Genomic DNA, 25,149 nt, shown 5'->3' on the forward strand with positions numbered 1-25,149 from the left:
CAGCAAAATCATCTTTCACTAATGCTTCTCAATCATCAGATTTTTACAGCATCTACATGTGCACACGCATGTGTATACATACACACACACACACACACAAACACACACACACCCCTCCCATCAAAACTTTCAGCCTAAACACACGGTCATTTTCCCTTCCTACCAGCAGTATTTGCTTAGGTGACAGGAGAGGAAGAGGACATCAGAGATTTTCTCTCCCTGATAATCAGTTAGCTGTCAGGGAAATGAAAAAAGAAGATTATTTCTGCCTCCATCAGCTAAATCTTCAGATACGATTACAAAGCCAGGCAAATATAATATAAAACAAACAAGATGTGTGGCAACCAAATAAAGTACATTACATTATGGTAGCTAGGCCTTAGATACATAAAATGGTCTAAAATGGCTGAACTTTAAGAAGTTCCAATTTATCAGGAGAGTTAAAGATACAAAAATCAGGGCAGGGAGAAGGAAATTCCATGGTTTCTGTCACCTTAAGGAACATGCAAACGAGATGTGAAAGAAGAAAACAAACCAAATAAACTTCTCTGTTCAGCAGAAGAGTAAGTAAAAGGGGGCTAGAGATAAAAAGTCTGAGAAAATAATGATAATTCATCAATAAGTTAAGACCCTTAAATATTTTTTTCTTTTAAAAGCAAAAAAAAAAAACCTGTATTTCTGACTATAAAATTTTACAATTTTTTTCATATTTTATTAAAATTATATATAATAAAGTAAAGACACAATTCTGTCAGCCAGAAAGAAAGCATTTACAATTGTGGATGATTATAGTATCTTTCTAAAAATAGGTGATACATACAAAATTTTACTTGACTCATTTTTATACTGGTTTTAGAAACCTTTTCATCTTACCCATATATCACAGACACAGTTGCTATAAATAAAAATATATAGTTCTAAATCCACATTTTTATAGCTGAATAATTCTCCATTATGCAGATATAATTTACCTAATTCTTTATTTTGAGATATTTGAGTGGTATGCAGTTTTCCTCTTATAAACACCTATGTAAATGATATTTCTGCACATTTAGTTGTATATATGCGGGGTCTTCATTTTTAAAAATTCAAGAAATGGAAGTACTAGATCAAAAGTAAAGAATATTTCTATGACTAAATATTCTTAGACATTTCATCATAAAAGTGCTTTCAAAGGCCTCCCTGGTGGCGCAAGGGGTTAACCACCGCACTATGAAGCAATCCACAGCCTCTGCAACAAGAGTTCAATCCCCAGCCAGCAAGAGTGAAACCCACATGGAGAAGCAGACCTCTCCTATCTCACCTGCTGCTCCCCTTAGCAGTGTATTTCAGTCAGTCTGCCTGTTCTTTTCCCCAGTCTGTCTCTGGTGAATTCTCTCACCCCCTGCATCTCTAGCCTGTACCTCAGCTCTTGTATTCATAAATAAATAAATCTTTTTTTAAAAAAAAGTACTTTCAAGCTTCTAGTTTTATCAACAATATAAAATACATCATTTTCTCACACCAAATGTTATTGTCTTCATGTCTGCTTATCTGATAATTTGATAAGTGGAAACTATCCCTCAACAATGTTGTTTGTACATTTTTATTAATTTTACACATACATTGATATAATCTTCTTTTTATAATGACCTGTTTCTAACCCACAAATACTCAAAAGTAGAATCTCTGGGCCTGGGTCCCAGGACTGCATTTTTAATACACACAACAGATGAATCTTGAGAACACTCAAATCTGAGAACCACTGACCCATATGTTGATTACAGTGCTGAATAGCTCATAAAAGGTTTGGCTTACATTTTCTCAATAGAGCTACCTAATAAGAAAGCAGAGCAGGAAGGCCAGGAAATACTTCCAGAAATTTAAAAAGAAAAAGGCTCAGAAACTTTAGGAACTTGCCCTAGGTCACATAGCTAACAAAAGAAAGAACTCTTCACAATGCTACAGAACAGAGATAAGATATACTCCAATTTCATAAATCTTTAATGTGAACAATTTTACGCATTGAGTTGAAGAACAATTTGGTAATAAACTGTGTGGCTCAGACAACTGACATTTAAGACGGTGGGTTTTAACTCACATGAACACAATGTGTTTATGTTTCAAGCTGATATTGTCAAAGGAATTTAAAAGAAACACTCACACAGAGAAACCAAAGAGGGCTTATACATTGGGGAAGAAGGTATGGTCCAAAGTCCCCATCCACTAAATCAACCCTGATGAAACCCCACAAGCATCTGTTTCCAATTCATTTTGAAAGGAGAGTGTTTCTCAAGACCAGAAGACAATTGCCATTCTTAAGGCAATCCTGTGACTTGCAGTACAATGATCTCTGGTGTGAAACCATGATCCAGAAGAAAATAAGAGTTTTGAGGAAAATAGACTTTCTCTGTTTACTAACTATGTAGCCTATTTATTAATCCTTGTTTCACATTTCCCTAATTTGTAAAATAAGAACAATTCCAACCTCACAACATTTTTGTGAAATTAAAAATAAAAAAGGAAATAAATCAGGTAAAGCACTCTATATATGGTAGGTGGACACTGATTTCTTTTTCCACAGAAATGATGAAGAATTAGAGTTGCATTTTTGAAAGACTGACTTCTTGGTAAAATCTGTATTCCATGTGATCTCACAGTATTTTGACAGCTTAACTCTTCATGCACAGTAATTATAGTAAGTTATCAAGTAAAACAGGACCCACCAAAAATTCTATTAAACCATCCAAGAAAATATGATGTATAGTTTTCAGAATAAAGCCTTTGCATTATTCAAAATATCTGTATATAAAGTTTCATTTAGAGGGCATTTCCTGAAAAAAAAGAAAACTAATAATGCTTTCCTTTCTTGAGTATGAGTTTAAAATATTAAAGTAATGGAATATAAAGTGGCCAATGAAACACTGCATCATTAAAGGTAAACATAAATCTGGTGGGGGTGAGGGGGGTTGAGGAGGGAATTTTCAAGAAATAGTTGAGATGCATTCTCAAAAATAATCTTGTGTACCAATAGTTACTAATTTTTCTTGAAATGAAAAGAGAAATATTCTATATGTTATACATTATGCTGCCCTTCAAATTTAAAACAAGTTCAAATGAATTTCAAAAACTAACTGCTTCTAATTTCAAAAATTTAAAAATTAAGTTATTTGTTATTCTTTTTTTTTTTTAAATAATAAATTTTATTTTTATATTCCCCCATACAATTGCAAATGCCCCATTCTGACCCCAATCCCTCCCCTCCCGCCCCCCACCCCCCAAAAAGTGTCTCTGGTTCATAGCTTTTTGTTGATTTTGATTTTCACTTTCTTATATTCAAAAAATTTCATTTTTTAAACCTTGCTAATCTGGTAAAGTTTTTTTTTTTTTCTTTTTTTTCTTTTTTCTTTTTTTTTTTTATAAATTTTATTGTTATATTCCCCATACAATTGCAGCCCCCCATTCTGACCCCAATCCCTCCCCTCCCGCCCCCGCCCCCCTAAAAGTGTCTCTGGTTCACATGGATTGGAAGAATAAACATTATTAAAATGGCCATCCTTCCAAAAGCAATATACAGATTCAATGCTATTCCAATCAAAATTTCAATGTCATTCTTCAAAGAAATAGAACAATTATTGATGAAATTATTTGTTATTCTTTATGTGAAAGTCAATAGCATACAGAACTTTCCAATTCTGCATTTTAGCAATGCTACCCTTAAGTGTATCTTTGTACATAAAGACAAGAAAATCTGGAACTATCTGTAGAATGTTTATGCCGGTCATGAAAAGTAAAAATGATCAGTCTGAGGGGCCTCCCCAGTGGCGCAGCAGTTGAGCACTGGGTTGTGAAGCTGCCCGCAGCCTCTGCAGCGCTGGTTCGATCCCCGGCCACCTGGCGAGGGTCCCAATGGTGCGCAGACCTCTCCTCTCTTAGGCTGCTGCTCCCCTCAGCAGTGTACTTCGTCACTCTGCCTGTTCTACTCTCCACTCTGGCTCTCGTGAATTCTCTTACCCTCCCCCACCTCTGACTGTACCCAGTGCTTGTATAAATAAATAAATAAATCTTTAAAAAAAAATGATCAGTCTGAAATTGCAAAAGATGGTACTTGGGGGTGGGTGGGCATTACAATGTACTCTAATGATGGTATATCATTTTTTTAAGAATTCAAAAAGTTTCACTGCTTTTTAGCTAAATGTGCTAAAGGAAGGAGTCATTAGCTCTTCAGGGAGGGGTACAGAGCTTTTCTTCTCTTTTTACATCATTAGCTCTATATGTGCCTAAGGTATAAGAATTATTTACAAAAGGTTCATTAAATAAATGGATCCTACATTACTCAAATACTGGTGCATTTGATGAATAAGACATAAAATACCACATTTTATCACATCATTTGGATATTAAGTTTCTTGACTTAAGACAAAACGCATTATCAGTTCATCCATATCACTGTATCTCCTAACACATTACTAGATTGTCAATTCTGAATAGCCACTGTTAAATACTGTTCATGTTGGTTTTGTTTTTAATTGAGCTGGCTGAGAATCTGACTAATGGGCTCCAATCCAGCCCAAATGATTACATCAGTTGTGCCCACAGATACAAACTGTCTGAGTCTTCTTTGCTACTTGAAACAGACAGTTTTAAATATTTCTATTAAACAAAAAGAAAGTGGGATGCATTTTAAAGAACAAGTCAATATTAAAGATTTATCTGGGTGTTATTTTGGAGGACAGCAGGCAGAGAATCTTTGTGGGCTGGCAAATTTTAATTCATCCAGAAGGTTGATTTACAATATCTTGATCACTGGAGTGTTCTGAAGTTTAATTGATTAATATTTATGAAATGCTCAAAGTGCAAAATTTCTCATACTTATGATGCAAATATGAAAATATTTATATCAAGGTTAGCACTTGCTATTTTGAATTCAATCCACAATTCACTAAGAATCAATATAAGCACATACCAGTAGAACACAGTTTGCATCAAATAAATACAGTATTTTCATAACAGTGAATTTAGACACATTTGTAAATAAAACTTAAACATTTCTTCATGAGAGTTGCTATTGTATCAATCAATTTCCCAGTTTTCAAACCTCGCCAAATAATTGTAGAATCAATTTTTAGAACATATAGTACACCCTTGAACAAGAAGAGGTTGTTCATGTATAGTAAGAAATTACCATTTAGAACTCTGCCCATACAAGCCTTACATTACGACCTTAATAATGCTAAGTATGAGTCTGTCACCACAGAAAGCATGGATTGACTGCATATTATGTGCCAAGCACTATGTGTTCTACAGATGTTATTAATCTGCACGATGATCTTATCAGTTATTGTGATATATACACATTTACTATGCCTACTTTACAGAAAAAGCAATATAAATCACAAGTAAATTGCCCAATATTACTAAGAAAGCAAATGGCAGAGATGATTCAATTTAGGCTCAACCTCTTACTATCGCCTCATTGAGGTCATAGCAAAAGCCAGTTTTAATAAAAACCCTTGATTTTGGAAAGAGGGAAAAAAATTGTAGTAACTCCACCAATAAAGCAGCTTAAAAGACAAAACAAAATTTCTACTCCAAATTTATCATTTAATCAACTTATATTGCATCTGATCCATAATAATATGAAAATTTCAAACAATTCACTCAATCTTAACTTCTAATTATAACACTGTTGGATCTTTTTCTAATATACTCATGGCATCCTTTGATACTTGTAACAACTCTAGGTGGTAGGAAAAACAGGTATTACTTAATTCCCTATTGGAGGACATGCTGTAAAAATGTTGAAACTCAAGATTCAGAAATTAGAAGACTGTTAAGGATACCAAAGCTGTTCAAATCTCCAATGCTTAGAACAGAGTTCAGCAAAGAGCAGGGGCTGAATGTACTCTGTGTAAGACGTTGTAATCAGTATTCTCTTTCCACACTATCATATGGCTCAAAGTATGACTTGGCGCAAGGTACACTGATTTTACACTCATAATCATGACAAGAAACTCATTCAAAATACATTATGCCCACTGGAAGAAATGAGTACACTTATTTTTATTAATAATATGACCCATCAAAAGAGTAGAACAATTTCTAAAAGTCAGGTGAATGATATAAAGCTAAAACATCAAGTTAACAGCTGTTTATCTGAAGTCATTTCCTTTAAAAGGCTATTTTATTTGAAGAATGGATCATTACACTTTAGAGTGTTTTACTGGCCACAGAGGAGGGATTAAAATTTTCAGTCCTATATGAATGCTCTAAGGATGGAATGAGCTACTATTCTGAAAGTGCTCAGCACTGTGCCCTGCTCAAATTTTGATTTGATAAATTCAATTAAACAGAATTCAAAGTGACAAAATAAAATCTATACCCATACATCCCTTTAATTTCACACGATCTTGGCTTTCCAACAACAAGCTTTATATAAGTGGTTCATTATTTAGATTAATTTTTAATGTTTTCATTATTCTTTATACTTTCATAACTGCATAATTATTAAAATTTTGGAAAAGTAAAAAGAAAAAAAAAGTCTATTACTCCAAAGCAGAGAAAACCCTCTGTTAAGATATTTGTAAATTTGTCATAATTGAAAAAGGAAAAAGATAAACAAAGATGAGGACAAAGGGAGAAAATTTTAAATCTATACTATCATGCCCCTTATACCTGAACTTTTGTCCCCAAATTTAACTCTAAATTGCAGGGCAGTCAACACAAAATGGGAAAATGTTAGTTTCACACTTTACACTATCAACAAGATTAAAATCATAGGGATGGTTCAGGAGATGAACTATTCTTGGAATTAAGATTTAACAGGAAGTTTCCCCCCAGGTTCCTAGTAACGAAGATTGTACATTATAAGGAACTATGTATTGAACTTTACCTTAGCTGAGTTGCAGTGTATCACACCATTTAACCAACTTAATAATGGGTTAATTGCATCAACACAAGTAAATATAAATTATGCTAATGCAATGTCTTTTGGTACACAGTGTTTTAAAGAGAACTTGATTCTGGAATATACTTTTAAAGAACTGGGGAAATCTGAAAAGTCGTCTCTCTTAAAGGAGAGAGATGCTAGTTGCTTACAAAGTACTATCAGTATAATCCCTGGAATATGGTTTTTCTTTATTGCCAGTTGACTAGAGACCCACATATCCTAACTGACAAGAAAATGAAAATGTAAGGAGATTGCAAAGTAAAGCACCTAAATACACGCCATCCCCCTTCAAAGTACCATTGTAAATGTCAAATTCTCTCCAAAACTTATCCTGAAGATCCTCCACTTTTAATTGAAAATAAATATTAATATTTAACTTCAAAATAATCTGGGCAGAACCAAATGAAGAGGTAATGATTAGGGAACAATAGCTTTAATTATTAATGAAACAAAACTGGCTATATTTTTACCATCATCAAAACTGGGTGATAAGTACATGGAGTTCATAATTAAAAGTGAAAATGACAATCTAATGAAGTATCTAAGAAAGTCCTAACATTGTACAGTATTAGACTTAATGTACTCTTTATCATACACTTAATGAGCATATCAAAAAATATGTATACATTTTATATATTATATGTTTTTACAAATACATAAATAATTTACATATATAAATACACATGTATAATACAATTGCTTCTTTTAAGCCAATTATAAGCTTAGAGACATTTACCAACATAATGAATTTAAAAATTAGAAAAATATATAGGTACCAATCTTTTTGACAGGATCAGTCTCCAATTTGGGCCCCAAGTAATTTCAAATAATAAAATGTGCCCCTCTATAAAAGGGTGTTGTTTCATGTTCTTTGTAACAGGTATCCAGCTCACTTAAAGGTATTATCAAATGATTAAAAAACAAATTTAAAAGAAGAGGGGCCTATTGTTTTTTTTTCAGATTCACTAATCTACCTGGAAATGTTTCAGGTGAAAGAGACAGACAGAAAGACAAGCACACACACACACACACAAAGTTAACTACATAAAATTTGGAGTCGTAAATTTAAATTCCAACTCTGTCACTCCTATGGAATCCTATACAATTCCTTTGGTGACCCAATTTCCTCATCTTTGAAATGAGGGTAAAAGTAGTTATCTACCTCTTAGATATGTGAGTTAGTCTAGCTAGGACCTTTAAAGATTGGTGCACAGTAATAGCTAGGATAATAAACATAATAATCACAACAGTAATTGCTATTATTATTTTAGCTGACCTATAAGATGCTTATTCCAATGGTCCCTTATCGGATAATCAGGACTTTGTGCTGAGTTTAAATAAATCAACTCATAACTGAATCTCACCCATAGATTCAAAGGCCAAAGTGAGATTCATAAAAGCTGAAAACAATTTCTTATTACCCCAAATTAAAATTAAAATAGGTGGTAAAAGAATGCTATCTAAATCCTGACTACTTCTGGTGCAAAATCATTGGCTCAAAATAACCATATTTATATTTTAAGTGGACAAATAAATTTGAAGAAAAGGTCAATAAATCAATAATTTGATAACACATGGTCACTTTTTCTAAAGACAATTTAAATATCCTCTGAGTCTTCCAGATGAGTGATATTACTTTATAAGTTGATTTCTAGGTGCACAACTACATTGATTGTGTGAGTTGGGCATCCTACCCACCCCGTCCCCCCGCCTTGTCCCCCAAGATGAAAGTGCACAACTTGGGGGAAGTCAGAGAGAATGCTCTTGAAGGGAAAAGGTAGGGAAGTCACACTACACCATCATGAGGGTTGTAACTTGGCCAAGTCCTAAACTCTGACCAAGTTTCCTTCCAGGGATTCTAGTCTTCCATGTCCCTGCCTCTTAATAATCAGAAAATAAACTGGAGGAATGCTCTTGTACATCAAGAGCCCTACTTTTAAAATGCCTGTATAAAAAACCCATTTGATGACTCTGAACAATTATTTGTCAGTAAACAGATTCCACTGTGGAAATCCAGGTTGAGGTAACAGCTTCTTCATACTTCATAAAATCTTTCCAGGAAATGTTAGGATCATCCTTACAATAAGTAGCCAGAAGGAGAATAGTTTTAAATAGAAACATGGCTACAAAATTGCTACTTTTTGACCTCTCATGAATGAAGGATATCAGGTATCAATCTCCCCTGGCTTATCACCAAAGGCTGGGACCAATCCTCCCCTGGAGTGACCCAAGAGATTACCCATACTCTGACTTTTAGGATGCAACTACTTGCCCAAAATATAGAGGTTATGTATTTGAGAGATCACAGATTCCTTTTCCAAAGATGAGATGTTATGTTAAAAAGCAACAGGGCTCTGGGAAATCAAATACGATATCCATGCAGCAAGGTTTATGACTGGAGAAAATCAACTCATGAATATTTCTGAGGCATTTAGGAATTTTCAAGAAGGCTTAAAACTGCATGAAAAAGTAAATTATGAAGAAAAAAGATAAAAACAGTAGAAAAATTTAAACCATCTCAGGTGTAAATCTGAGTGGTCAAGCTAAAATTACTAAGACGAAAAAACAAAATTAATTAGGAAAAGACTAAAAATCCCAGAAAATAAGAAACCCACACTGTATACATATAAATGGGTAGATATAGATATACAATTTAACACCTGTCATCTATGATACAATAAATAAGCATTGGAGGTATGAATAAAAAGTATTTTTAAAATAAGCTCAGTTTATATCATTTTAAAAGCGGAAATCTGTCTTAATAAGAAACATAAGACACAGTAATTGAGATGTAAAAATTAAAGTAACCAACGTTAAGAACTGGCAGGAAACAAAGAAAAGGTAAGTGTTTTTAAACTGTAATCCTACTGACTCACATCAGAACAGCCAAACTAATGACTATTAACTATTTCAAATGTTCCTCACTGGAGGCCACTCTTGCTGAATGTTCCTTGTGATTCCATCTGAGTTTCTCAAATTCACTTCAGAAGCCAGTGGGAAGCAAAGGGACTTCCAGCTAACATTAGCTGAATTTGTGTTATTTTCTGATTTTCCCCCAAAGTCATCATTCTTTCCTCTCATCACCAGCTCTCCTACCACTATATTTCATATGTCAGGGTTTTTTTTTTATTATTTTTTTCTATAATTAAGCTCTTAAAAGCTACAGGTAAATTATGCTGAGATTTGACAAGTAAACACTGTGTCTTTCATAATATTTCAACAAGGTATCTACTAACAGCTACAAAAGAGTCCTTTTGTTCCAAAGACTCAATTCAATTCCACAAATATTTATTCAGGACCTATCATAAAGTGTTTTCAGGAAGGCTTTTCACTGGCTTTAAACCCTTGGCCCAGTTAGATGAGAGGAATAACAATTACTTAGAAGAAACTGGAATGCCAGGGTTTTATATTGGCTTGTTTCCTCAAATAGTAGTCTAACATTCTAAGTACACCTTAACTCCCAAACCACTGTTAGTTCACTTTAAAAAACCAACTTTTTGAATAACCATTATGGATCAAAGGTAGAGCACTTCCTAGAAAGCAGATAGCCCAGAGAGAACATAATACCTAATTTGCATATGCATTGACCACATGGTTCTGCTTCTAGGAACATAACTGGAAAATAATGAGTCAAATCATTTGTTCAAATCATCCAGCATCAGGGACCATTCTAGACACCTGAGATATGAGTGAAAATACAAGTAGAGATGGTTGGCCTTGTGGTGTTTATAAGCATGAGATTACTCAATCTTACTTAGTTCACCCAATAAAGATGTTTCTGAAACTCAGTGTATGAGTTAAAGTTTTCTCAGTGGAAATATATTCTAAATTACCAAAGAAAGTTCTACAGTATTAAATGAGCAATGCAATTGCTTCTTTTTCAAGAGAAAGGACCTTTGGGAAAACAGACATGTCAAAAAAGATGACATTCATAGTTATGTCTTTAAAAACATCAATTTTTTTGTACTTTAACTTTTAAGCACACTACAGAGTAGAACAAACAAAAAGCAAACTAGGATGAACTGAAACTTGCCAGAAATTGCTTCATGGAATTTTATTGAGTATTTATAAGCATGATTTTTTTCAAACAGCTTTTTAAATACCTTAGTGAATTTGGGTACATAGAGAAAATATCAGACCAGTTTTTAATAAAGAGAAGTAGGAAAACAGAAAATAGTAATCATTTTTAAGCATATTATTTATTCAGTATAAAACTTCTGTAAATTTGCTAGATATATTTCATATGTAGCCTACCCAATAATAGATTGAAGTGTTGACTATCAAATGTAACAGTTTGTTCTACATCTCAATGCTTATTTCACCTGATTTTTCTCTTTAAATACACAGCAAAATACTAAAACCCTATGAATTTGTACTTTCCAAATTTAAAAAAGCAAAGAATCAGTATAATTCTTTTTTTTAAAGATTTATTTTTTATTTATACAAGAGCCGGGGTACAGGCCAGACATGCATGAGGGCTAGAGGACTCACCAGAGACACAGCAGGGAACAGAACAGGCAGACTGACAAAACACACTGCTGAGGGGAGCAGCGGGCATGACAGGAGAGGTCTCTAGTGCCATATGGGACCCTTTCCAGCCGGGACTGAACCAGCACTGCAGAGGCTGTGGACAGCTTCACAGCATGGCGTTCAACCTCCTGCACCATCAGGGGAGGCCCGAATCAGTATAATTCTTTAAAAACTATAATCTAAATATTAATCTTATTAACAAACATTATCAAAAGAAGTTCAAATATAAACATATATTTAAGTGGGGAAATTGCCAGGGCAAATGCATAAAAATGTTTTCTTAAAAAACAAAAACAACAAAAAGTTAAAAGAATCCTAGATAACCAAGAGTAGAGGACTAGTGATAGTGTGATAAATCCATGTACTCATTCTATTAAGATACTAGAAAGTAGTGCACTGGACATTCTTTTATTTACAGGGTAGCTAAGGAGTTAGAAAAGCAATCTTATGAGTAATGACTAGATGGTCAGACAAACCCTGAAAGAATTTTGAGAACACAGAAATAATATATAAGTTGAATCTACAAAGATGGGATAAATGATTAATCCCTCGAAGCAATGAAATCACTGACAAAAACAAGGTTCCATGGAATTGTTCTATACTGTCAACAAGAGTCTAATCTTTCTCACACCTAAAAGCACTTGTGTTAATGAAATCTAAACCAAGCCAAGAAGACAACTGCAAAATGTCTAAAAGGCAAGGGAATGGAAACCTTACATATCACATGGGATTTCATCATTATTTCCTGAGTGAAAAAGCATCTTTCAAACATGGGAATATTTGAGAAGTTTAAGAAAATCAAAATCATAACATAAAAACCTTTGTGCATATAACATACACATAATGAAGCAATTAAATTCAACTTAGGTGTGTAGTATTAAAACATTTAAGAACTTAAACATTACCATGTTTACATATCTGTTTCATTTATTAGATGTATAAGAATTCCTTAAGAACACAAAAGAGACTTATCAAGCAGGTAATTGTAGTAGTTAAAGAAAATGGGAAATCAAATATGTCACATTTAGAAATACAATTTAAAATGTTTGAAAGTACCTAAAGAATTGGATTCGTAAAGAATACTGGTAATTCTTCAAAGTTCCTTAAATGTGATTGTCAAAATCTGCCAGACTTAAAATATTTATTAACTGCACTATAAAATTAAGAGTAACATCTGAACCTGTAATGTTAATAACTGGAATAGTAAATTCTAAATTCAGTAAATATATGAAAAGTCCTTCCTTCACACAAAAATTATCCCCAAGGGCACTGAACATTTTATATTTTAATACAACATAAAGAGACAGAGTACCAAATGAAAAGAGCAAATAAAACCATGGGCAAGTTATGATGAGCATATTTACTGGAAGAAAAAAAAATCTGATAAGACATTCACCAAAATGTTAATTGCACTTAACTCTGTTGGAGACTTATCTGAATTTCTCACCTTTTCTGCAGTGAATGTGGCATATTAGTTCCCTGCTGCTCCTGTAATAAACTACCATAAATTTAGTGGCTTTAAAAAACACAAATTTATTCTCTTACAGGTCTGGAGATCAGAAGTATGAAATTATTTTCCATGGGCAAAGGCAAGGTGTGATTCCTTCTGAGAACACTAAAGGAAAATTTTTCTTGTCTTTTTCAGCTTCCAGCTTGACCCTTTCCTGCATCACTCCAACCTTTTGCTCTTGTTGTCATATCCTTACACCATGACTCTAATTCCTCACGTTTCCCTTTTTCAAGGAGCCCAGTAATCCCTGGCCCTTTGCCCATTTCTTCCATTTTCAATCAAAAACAGGAGATCAATTCCCTTTTGTGCCTGACATCCCTCCTGCTTTTCAGTCTCATCTATCTGTCTGACCTAACCAGGAAGATTCTCTACTTTTAAGGACTCACAGAGATTGGATTGGGCCCATCTGGGACCCATCTCAAAGTCCTTAATTACATCTTCAAAGTTGCTTCTGCCATCTAAAGTAACATTCACAGGCCCAGGGTTTAAGATATGGACATCTTTGCAGATAATTATTCAGCCTATCAAAGGTGGCAATTTTGTAATTTCCAAAATAAAAGGAAAACAAGTATTTAATTGAAGTATAAAAATTATCATTTTCCTTGTGAGGATAATTCTAAGCAGAAATAATTACACAAAATCAAGTTCCTTGTCAAGTGGTTTTAGAGTCATTGACTTGCATTTTATTTTTCAGAAGCCGGAATATTCAACATTATTATTTCTGATCCTTAATTCTCAACATTATTTCAACAGCATATTCATCAACAGAAACCAAGGGAACAGAAACAGGTATAACATATATTTGCTTTATCTAAGTTTTGTCTATGAACATCTTAAGAAAATACCACCTACAGACTACAGTTGTTATTGTGGGGCAATGCAATTTTTAAAAATTTCATTTTCTTAATTGCTCACTTATTTTTTAAAATATAAAACAAGTATTCTAAGTAATCAGAGGCATGTGTGTATGTATGTGTGTGTATTTGTCTCCACCCCAACCATGCTATATTTTATCTACAGTGTAGATTATAATATGATCCTATGATTATCTTGAAACTATGATAATGTCATCCCTCTGCATGTCAGAGTATTTTGCCTTTGTGATAGGTGCCAGGGATGTTAAGCCTCAAGGTAGGCCTTTCTCTATACCTATTTGAATTAATAAGAGTTGGATGAACTACCAGAATAAGGAAAAATATTTGTTGTTTGAATAAAAACACTACATATTTATCACAGTAACTTATTTTACATTGATTGGATGGAGAAAATTGAGCAAAAATTACTAGATACTAAATTCCAAATGAGAGGTATTTAATTGGTTTAAGAAATCAATTCTAAATATTGGTTGTTTTTTCATCTTAGGTTATACAGAAACTTTTGGTCAAAAAGGATAACATTCTAACCAAAGAAGTTTTTTATTTGTTTTGTTTTTAGCTTGAGACTCGTTAGAAACATCACTTAAAGTGACATCGTTAATACATGCAATCTGCTAACTCTTTTTATGAGATAAATTCTAAATGTAATTCTGCTTTTATCTTTAAATGTGCATGCATTTTGAGCCTTTGAGAGTCTATTTCTAACATTCACTATGTTAATTACCAATACCTGGGGGGGAAATCTTGCCACCAATGAGAGAGACTGTGAAGTGGTGTCCTCTAAAGTGACTAGAATTCTAGCTGACCACTAGCATATGAAGGCCAGGTAAGAGAAACCTTCCAAACTAAGGAATAACTGTAACTAATGTATAAGAAGTAATAACATACTGTCAAAGCTGAAGCATTTTAAAGTATTTTTAAGCCAACATAATAGAGCATTTCCCCCCAATACAAGCTGATAATTCCAAACTCTATACAGATATATAGACAATAGTCCTCTCTGTTCCTAAGATTAGCTAAAGTGAACAAAGTATAGGGGTGGGTTTAATTTTTACTTAGAAGTTATGTGATTTGGGGTAAATGATTTAACCTCTCTGGCCCTTAGTTTCCTTATCCAAATGGAGATAAAATGACTATTGCAAAGAGCAAGTTAGAGATGAAAAGATGACAAATGAAAAAAAGCTGAGATATAGACAGGCATTACAGAGTAATATCAAGAAGGATTTGCTTCTGGGGGCTCCCTTCTGTGGGCCATTATTACCTTAAGACCATGGAATTATGTAAACCAAAACCCAGATAACATGCAAAGAGGTCTTCTCCACTTGTAATAAATAAATAAATAGATAAATAAATAGATAAATACCTCCTAAACCTCTCTTCACTCATATTCATTACTTATCGAGTAGGGACATTCCTGCCTGACTCAATTCACAGGTCATGGCTTCACCACCACTGACTGTTTCTGGCCCCAAGTGCCACTGACCTCATAATCCCACAAGCCTTGCAAACTGTACCCTCGCAGGTCGACTCACCACACTGATTTACAGCCATCACCACAGCTTAACTGCCACTTCTTCCCCAATCATTCTCCCTACTCTTTCTGGCCTCTGACAAAGGCAAAAAAAGCTAGATCAGTTTGCCCTAGAACATTGCTTCGTGATCAAGCAGTCTTGTCTTGACCTCTGGTGTTACTATTCTGAGGATCTAACTGAATTCACCAATCACATAAGTATAATTCTGTTGGTCACACAAGTTCTTACTTGCAGCTTTATATATCAAGATATAGACCAAATTGTCAATCAGTTAAGTTACCTGAAATATAATTCAAGCACCTGAACTCTCTCTGGGTATAGTTATCCATTCAAAACACGGTGATAGTTCCATAATTATCCAGCAGTTATTATATCATTAGTATGACTGATTTAGACAACCAAGAAAAGGTTTTGATTTTTTGGCATGTTCAATATTGACAATTTGAAAATCTTTATAAACTTTTTTAACCTAATGGTTCAATCTTTATTAATGATTAGTGGAAAATATTTTGCTTCTTTAGGAAGTTAGAAATTTACATCAACATAAATAAAGCTGAATAAAACCCGCAAGCAAGATATTCTTAAAGTCAACTGAAACCTTTTACCAAAGACTTATCAAAGAGTATATGGATTTTACATTTGAATAAATTGCTGTTTTATTTTATGTGGAAATTTTTTTTGTCAGTGATTCATCACACTGATTATATTCAGATTCTTTTTATTCCACTGTTTATGAAAAAGTAAATAGATATTTATTTCACATGTTTAAAACTCTTTTAATTGGATCTTATCAGCATTATTTTGTGACTATGTAAACTGAAGCAAGTTTCAGCCTTCTCAAGTATAAAATTTCATATTTCCACCAACCTGAATCAAAAAAGGTAACATATAATATTTTTTTCTTTTTTACCAAAATAAGTTAGTTAAATTTACTGGTAATAAAATGGTAAACAAGAACATTCACTAAACCACAAAGCTTCAGACTATCAAAAATACCATGTTATGTACATTCATACCTCTTGCTCATATTTTCACTATCACACTCACATTTCATTCATTTCATGATACATATGTGAAAAAAAAAAGTTCTGACAATAGGGAGAAAGGCAATCAAATATTCTTGACATTGTGCCAAAATAGAAAGAGTAAATTCAAAAAGTTCCTCATTGATCAATGGCTTAGTCAGAATAGAAGCCAATGAACCAATGAAGGGTACAGGATTTTTTTTTTTTTCCACTAAACTAAGTTGGACAAAAATCCTGCAAGATTGCATATTTTAAAATCTAATCTTTGTATTTGCCAACATTGCTAAGCTGCTCTATCAACTGTCTAGTTTTAGTCAAATAAAACCTTTTTGCAACTTTGGAAGAGACTTCTATTCAGGAAACTGCAAATTTGGACAGGCATAATTGTGTCTCGATATGTAGTGTTTTTATGCCTATTCTTACCTTTATAACATTCTAAATTATGTGATATTGCATAATGGCCATGGTGACCTTGCCATTGAAGTCTTTGTTTATTTAATTTTCTGGTTTTTGTGTGAGACTAGAAAGACAGAGTAGGAAACGACATAATGTGGGTTTCTCTGCTGCCAACTAACTTCAAGTGGTGCTGTCATTATCGGTTTTTAATGGTACAAAAATATTTGGTTGACAGTATGAGAGGGATTCCTGGGGGAAATTTCACATATTCTTGTACATGGAAAAGAAATTTAAATATATGTGAACAAAATAACCATTTTCTCTGCATCTAAATTTTTTCAATAGAAGGAGAAAAATTGGTGTTTTTCCCCTTGTTGTTTTGTGTTGCTCTAATATATTACAATATTAAGGAAATATTTAAGAAACTGAAATCTCATTTTCTTTTTTCTTTTAAAGATTTATTTATTTATACAAAAACCAGGGTACAGGCCAGATGTGCAGGAGGGTGAGAGGATTCATCAGAGACAGAGCGGGGAACAGAACAGGCAGGCTGATGAAACACACTGCTGAGGGGAGCAGCCGGCCCTACAGGAGATGTCTGCTGCGCCATGTGAGATTCTCGCTGGCCAGCCAGGATTGAACCTGCACTGCAGAGGCTGTGGACAGCTTCACAGTGCGGTGCTAAACCACCTGTGCCACCAGGGAGGCCCTGAAATCTCATTTTCAAGAATAATATTGGGGAAATTAAATCAAGTACTATCTTTAGAAACATTCTCTATTTTTACCTGTCTTCACATTCTGGTGAAAGATGAATCAAGGTGACTATCAGAGGTCAGAGGTCAAAAAGATTAGTTACCCCCAGCACACAGAAACAAAGTAAACAAACATACAAATAAAACAATGAATTCATACATCATCAATTCCTTCCAACTGTATTTTAACCATTACTAATCAATATGAGATCAGTCCTACTATTGACCTCTTAATCATCTTACAGTTTCTTAGTATACAGACTGAGAGGTCATTCAATGATTCCAGTCTAACATACACACACACACACACACACACACACAACTCTTTCATGCTATTATAGATTCCAATTTTCTTTAACAGATGGATGAAAATTACTGTCTGAAGTGGTATAAATGTTTTATAATGGGGCATGGACTTCCAAGAAAAGTAAGTGGTAGTTTGTGAAAGGATTTGTGCTTGGCTTAGTAAAATAGCTAAATCAATTATTTCTCAATAAATAGCCTCTCATCCCAACATAACATCTCTGTATGTGCACAGACAATTGTATTATATTACCTATTCATCAGATATAACAATTTAGCGAACAACCCCTGGATATCCACCTAAGTTATTTCCAAGTGCCTTCATGCTCATACCAAGGGCTAATTTGCAAAGGAATTTTGATTTTGGTCTTCAGGACCAGAACTGAGAATCACTATGTTACTAAATGTTGTACCTTTAGACATATTTTTATTTCCCCTTGCTATCAAATGAAATATAACTGGAGTTACACTTATAATTGAAAATGAATTCAATCAACCTCTTGTCAAAAATAATAAAAAGCAATGAAGATACATGTTACTTTTACCAGCTCAGTGTTTTTCACTTAGCAATAATCAAATTACGGAACTCTGAGGGGATGAGATTTGAAAGGCAATTTCAAAATGCAGCCATTCCTAAGATTTTCCTTGTTACAGAGGACAGAGATAAATAATATCACCTGGGCCTTATACCCATATTGTTCTTTTACTACTACACGTTTAAGTATATATTACAATGAGAATAAGATAATAAAGTATATATTTCTTTTGTTAACAAGACGGTATGTTAGAAAAGTGTTAGCATGACAATAATCCTATTTATTTGCACATATTTACTAAGCAGCATGTTTAATCTTTTATATGCATTATCTTTAATCCTCAAAGAAATCTTAAATAACTCACAACCATATATTTATAGGCTACAAATTTAGGTTGTCTAAGAAAGTCATTAACTCATTCACACACAAATTGAGGAGGACCTACATACAATCTTCTCACCATAAAAACAGAAAGAAAACACCATTGAAGATTGGATGAAGTAGATGTGGTATAATCCCACTATGGAACACTATTCAATCATAAGAAAAGATGAAATTTTACAGCAGAATGGAAGAAGTTTGAGGGAATTATGTGTAATAAAACAAGTCATAATGACAGACAAATATTGGAATTTACATAGATGGTCTGACAAAGTAAAATGCTTTAAAACACTAGAGGTTACTTATAAACAAAGTGAAGCTCCTCAGTTTAAGAGAGAGGGTGAGGGGGGAAGAGTCGATGGGGCTACAAGGGATGGTGGGGGGGAGAATTTTCCTGGAGAGAAAGAAACTAACTCTCACATCAAAGTTTCTTCCCCATTAATAGTTATGATGGAAATCTGGTGATGTGGAACAAATAGCCTTCAAGTGTGAGACAACTTAGTCATCAAGTACAGGGCAAGTTTTCAAACTGTATTAATAGCTTTCCAGGTCCACCCAAATTCCCAACCTCACTCCACAGACACACACACTATAGTTTTTACAAAAAATTATTTCAATCCTGGCTCTAAAGACCCAAATTAACTCTATTTATCAAAATGTCAATCATACCATTCTTCCAATCCAAAAGTTACAAGGATTAATGACTAACTCCGCAGAATCAAAGGATATTCTCTTTGTAAATAGTACACACCTATAAGAAAAAGCTTCCAGTTCTGTGTACTGATGAAAAATTATAAAGCAGAGTTTTTTTCTTTTGGATTATGGGATAGGATACATAATGACACCCTACTTTTTGCAGTCTACAATATAAAATATGAAACAATACTTCAGAATCTTGAGGCTGTGAATTAGGCTTTTAAAAATGTTTCAGAACACATTTAGATAGATAATATACTTTTGTCTTACACATATATAGATATATAGAAAACCATTATACATCAAGATACAGTTCTATTATACAATAAAGAAATCTAAACTTTAAAATATATAGTAGTAAAGTTATATCACTTAAAAATCACTAAAATAAAATAAATGACAAATTCTACATGTCATCATTAAATCAGGAATCAATAAACATACAACTACAAACATGTGAGCTATAATATTAGATGAATAATTATGTACCTAAGACACAAAGGTGACCACTAGTTTAAAAGGATTTTGTTGGTCCACTTATGTTGGGTTGGACAAGCAGTAATTATTTCTAGCTTTCTCAATCTAATAGTATAGGGGCTAAAACTAACAATAAAGGTAAAAATGGCGTACGTTGGTTAAAAAAAAGTTTATAGTTAGGAAAGTGAAACAATTATAAGCAAAGCAAAACTGCTCTCAAACCAAGATACTAACCTTTGTTATGCCTTTAGTAAAGTGTCATCTATAAAATCTCATTCTGTAGCTTCTCTGGTGACATAAATGACTTTGCAAAGTGAACCTCTATGCCAGGAGTCTTATTAGTGTTATTACTCCATTTAAGTAAATTCAAAAGGAAAACATGAGTTGTCTTTCTAATAAGATAAGAGCCGGAATGAACAGACAGACAGTTGTATTAATTGCATTCTACATTCCTAAATTAATACTGTTTGCTTAAAAAAAAAAAAAAAAAAAAAAAAACAAATACTGTGTGTGTGTGTGTGTGTGTGTGTGTGTGTATCTAGACAGGCAGAAAAATCTCACAGATAGATGATAAGGTATGAAACCAAACTTATTCTTCCCTTGAAATACTATCTCCTTCTTCAAAACAATCCCTTCCTAGTCTATATATTCAAGTTTCATTGCAGAAAGTAATGAAGCAACAGTATTTCAATTCTTTTTTTTACACCCTCTACTAACTAAAAGAACATATGTCTTTATAAACAAGCAAGCTTCAAGGTTACATGGTAACAAAGTAAAGAAAGAAGCATAATGTAAATAAAACCTTGGACCAACACTTCCAAAAAAGAGGGTATTAATAATCTCTTATATATTCATAATTTGTTACATACAAAGTAGCATAGCTAAATTTTTTAATTCTACAGCTAAATAATCAGTATTTACTTAGGGTCACATCTATCTAAAAATAAAAATATTTTTGTTGAATTCCCATTAGAAATGTTCAGTACGATCATGTCTGCACTTTCTGAATCTACGAAATTCAAGCAAACTTACCCTAAATTCTAAATTAACAACAACAACTTAAAGATGAGTTACTCAGGGGCAGAATGTCTTATTTAGCCCTGCACAACTCAACTGCTCATCCCACAGAAAATGTCCCATGAAATAAACTGAATTGTCAGCTAATATTTCCTAAGATTTTAGTTTGATATTTGCTCACAGTGAGGAACTAGCAAACATATTGGATGTAACCCCCCCTTAACACATTATAAAAACATTGACGGAGGAGGACTCAGAAAATCAGAAGACCCTTCTGTTAAAACCTCAACAAGATTCCTATCTACATAGTAAATTGTTAATGACTTTAAACTCTCAGTTCTCTCTCTCTCTCCTCTCTTCTCCTCTCTCTCTTCCCCACCCCGCCCCCAGCAACACACCTTTCCCCCTCTCCCTTTCTATCACCTGCACGACTGTCATGCTTCCTCACAGGTGATATCTTTAGAAAACACTTCAAGAAAACCTGAAATAAAATAAAACTGTCCTCCTTGCACTTGTTTAACTCCACCCTGACTGACTGTCTCTGCCATTCTGTTGTCATAAATTAAAGAGATACCTGCTGCCCTGTGATGGATATTCAACCCTCCTAACCTTGTTTCTGCTGGGTGATAATGTATCACAAGAGAGATGTCACAAAGAAGATAGTCAGAGAGGCAGGCAGGCAGGAAATTCTCTTTCCAGACTCACCATCTAGTAGATATTTAATTACAGTATTTTTACATAAATAACTCTCAAGTTCACATCTCTTAATCTAACTCTCACTTTGCCATAACTTGTTAAGAAAAGTGTAGCTATGATCTTTACCTTAGCTATCCCAAACAGCAAAACATCAAATTTTTCTTTTACAGGGCCTCCCTGGTGGCACAAGGGGTTTAGTCTCAGTACTACCTAGCTATCACCAGCCACTATGGCATGAGTTCTATCCCTGGCCAGGGAGCTAACCCACATGACACAGCAGACCTCTCCTGTCTCTCCCGCTGCTCCCTTCAGCAGTGTATTTCAGCAGATCTACCTATTCTGCTCCCCACTCTGTCTCTAGTAAATCCTCTCACCCTCCCCGCACCTCTGGCCTATACACCAGTTCTTGGATGCATAAATAAATCAAAATAAAGCTTTACAAAAATTATTTTAGAGACAGAAGACCTACTAGAGTAAATTTTAAAAAAAAGAAAGAGGAGAAGGAGGATTTCCTCTAGAAATCAATCCCAGAGCTGATAATTTTCTCTTTCCAGTATTCTTCCAAGTCTCTTTTCCAGAGTTATGCCTCAGGTCTCAACTAGTCCATGACTAAACTCCAGTTTTCTCTCTGCCATAATATTTTTGGTATTCTAAAACATTCTCCACACAGCAAATCCATCTTTCAAATGTCCTTGGTTTGATATCTGTGTCAAAGATTACTGAGGCTTACATCTATCTGAGTTCATTTTAACTTCAAGGCCTTTTCATAATTGTACTTTCTCTATATACCTTATTCATTACCTAAGTCCTGCTGTGCTCCATAGGTGCTTGTTTGGCTTTCTCCTTATGCATTCATATCCCCGCCTCCATATAACATCCCTTATGGTAACTACTGAGATAAGTGGAATTCATTCTCCATTCAATATCAATGTCCCAAATCTCTTAAACCATACATGTCTCTCCCTATCCTATTGCGTGCGTGTGTGTGTGTGTGTGTGTGTGTGTGTTAGTTTTAATGCAAGTTGAAGACAAAGCCTCTGGATATTAATTTGACCCAATTTGAATATTCCCTGCAACTCTTTTATTTGTTCTAGAATTTAGGTTCAGTTAAAATTCTATACAACTGCACTAGCTCACTGAGAAATTTTATTACACATTGTTTATATGCTTATCCAGGATTGCTTTTTAATAAACTGGACTGCAGCCTGCAGGAGATTGTTAGAGATTATAATTTCCAGTTAGGAAACTTTCAATGCCTAGGAAAGTGCTCTTATTCACCTGCAAAAGACATTCCATAATCTTGGTGATGAGGCACACGCTATGACTTGTAACAGAATCAGACAAAATTTGCCATTTACAACAAGAAGCTGAAAAAAACTGATTTCAGTGAAACATAAATGTCACTCCACCATGGGTACCTTGGCGGTGAGCATGGTGTGGTAATATACATCTGAGACGTGTGAACTGACGCCACTTAATCATATACAGTGTCAAATACTAAAGTGATCACAGTAAAAACTAATTTCTAAAAAGAAAGAAAAAATGTCACTCCATTCAATAAACAAAAATTTCTGGCACTCATTGTTATCTTAGTCTGGCCTCCAGAACTTTTACAACTTGGTAAATTAGCGAGTTTTCTCTTGGAATTTTTCTACTACCTTTGTGATCAAAGCCACAATTCACACCACTCAGTTTAGCAAACTCTCTTTCAAAAGGTTTAAAGAAAGCAAGTCATGTTTATTCAGGTGATCATCAGAAGGCAAGTACTGGCCAGTTCTCTGGGGTTGAAATTTATCACCTTTAGAACCTGACTCCATCCCCTAATCCTGGCTATTTATACTAAGAAGATCGGTGCCATGGTTCCCTCTGCCTTTCCACTTTTTATCACCCCCTTCCATGCAACGTTCCTCTGGACAGCTACAGAGAGAACCTGAAATTCGGAACTGCACCGCTAACAGTGGCCTGACCCAGGATAACGGCACTTTCCAAACCTGCCTTTGGTGGCCGCTGTCCAGAGTCCCACAGCTCGAATGTAAGGGCACAGTCATCCTTAGGGTGCTCCTGGGAAGTAACCCCACCATCTAAAAGCCCGAGCGCCCCTCACCCCCCACTTCAAGGCCCCACTTTCAGCGCTCCAGGAAGAAAAGAAGTTTCAACTTTCAGATTGTACCGCTGCAAAACGCGTTCCTGTATTCACAAAGAGGTGGCACTAAAAGATGTCAAGGAGGTGGGCAGCTGTGGCCCGCTCAGTTGTTTCCACAGCTGTGTCAATCACCCTCTCTTAAAGCTTATTTGGCAGGTGAGAAATTCCTAATTTCCACATCACTCCAGGAACGCCTCAGCATCAACCTGAGCTGGGAAAGGGTCTGAAGAGGAAGGGAGTGGTGCCGTGCAGAGCCTTTGGGGACGGGAGGGCGGGGGTGGGGTGGGGGGGAGCTCCGGTGCAGGAAGAAGGATTCCGGTGCCAGGAATGAGCCGGTCCAGGTCCAGAGAAAAGAGCCGGGAAAGCTTAAGTGGAGGGAGAGGCAAGATACCTGGCAATGTCCTGAGAGGGGTGGAAACCGGGGAAGAGACGCAGGCCGAAGGAAGATCGAGAAATACATGAAGATGGGGCGAGGGCACAACTGGGAGTGCGGCGCGCGGGGTGAGGGCGTCCGGCCCCCCGCCGGTGCCCAACCCCGCCGGAGTGCGGGCGAGGCGGGCTGGGGGCCGAGTCCCTGGCGCGGGAAAGTTGGCGCTGCGCGGGGCGCGGGGCGCGGGGCCAGGGGCGCAGGGCGCGGGGCGCAGGGCGCAGGGCGCGGGCGGGCAGTGCGCCCAGCGCGCCGGGGAGACGCCGGCTCCAGCCGCGCTGCGCCTTACCTTCTGGTCGACGATGGAGCAAGCCATCTCGCGGACGTGCGCCAGGCTGTAGTCCCCGGACGAGTCCTGCAGCAGCAGCACCGGCTCGCGGCTCAGGCCGATCTGCAGATGGAACGAGATGCCCCCGGCCGGCGCCGCGACGGAAGCCAGGAACGGCGCGGGCCCTGGCCCCGACCCAGGCACCAGCGCGGCGGCCGCAGCGGCTGCGGCGGCCGCCACGGGCAGCAGCGGGCTGGGCGGCCGCAGGGCCGGAGGGGCGCTCATCGCTCGGCGGAGCGCGCGCGGGCCGCGGGGCCGGGCAGCCGAGGGCGGCGGTCGACGGCGCGACAGCCGAAAAGTTTTGCTGCCGCGGGGCCAGGAGCTTCTTTCTCCCGGAGCTGAGGCGGAAAATAAAAACTTTCCGGAAAAGTCCCCGCGCGGGGGGAGCGGAGGGGGAGCCTGGCGAGGGGAGGGGGAGGAAGATGGCCGAGGCGGGAGGGCTGCGCCGCCGGGAGCGCGGGCGCCGCGCGGGGGAGGCACCGCCGCCGAGGAGCAGCCGCCGCGGCGCGCCTGGAGGGACGGGGCGGCGGGTCAGCGCGGCCCGGGCGCCGGCCGGGGGCGGGGAAGGGGGCGCGAGGGGCGGGGAAGGGGAGCTGG

At 36.2% G+C, this 25,149-nt stretch overlaps 1 protein-coding gene across 2 annotated transcripts in view; it reads right to left on the reverse strand.

Moving 5' to 3' along the window:
* Nucleotides 1–24,777, reverse strand: part of PRKD1 (protein kinase D1) — a gene marked incomplete at both ends in the record, with an annotated part of 284,877 nt that extends 260,100 nt beyond the window's left edge. For both annotated transcript variants that reach the window (XM_084241020.1, XM_084241019.1), the window contains one exon: nt 24,514–24,777. In XM_084241020.1, the coding sequence (XP_084097146.1) occupies nt 24,514–24,777 (264 nt within the window). The remainder of the gene's footprint in view (nt 1–24,513) is intronic.
* Between the last annotated feature and the right edge of the window lie 372 nt (nt 24,778–25,149).

Source organism: Talpa europaea (assembly GCF_964194135.1).
Source record: "Talpa europaea genome assembly, chromosome: 8".
Classification (NCBI taxonomy): domain Eukaryota; kingdom Metazoa; phylum Chordata; class Mammalia; order Eulipotyphla; family Talpidae; genus Talpa; species Talpa europaea.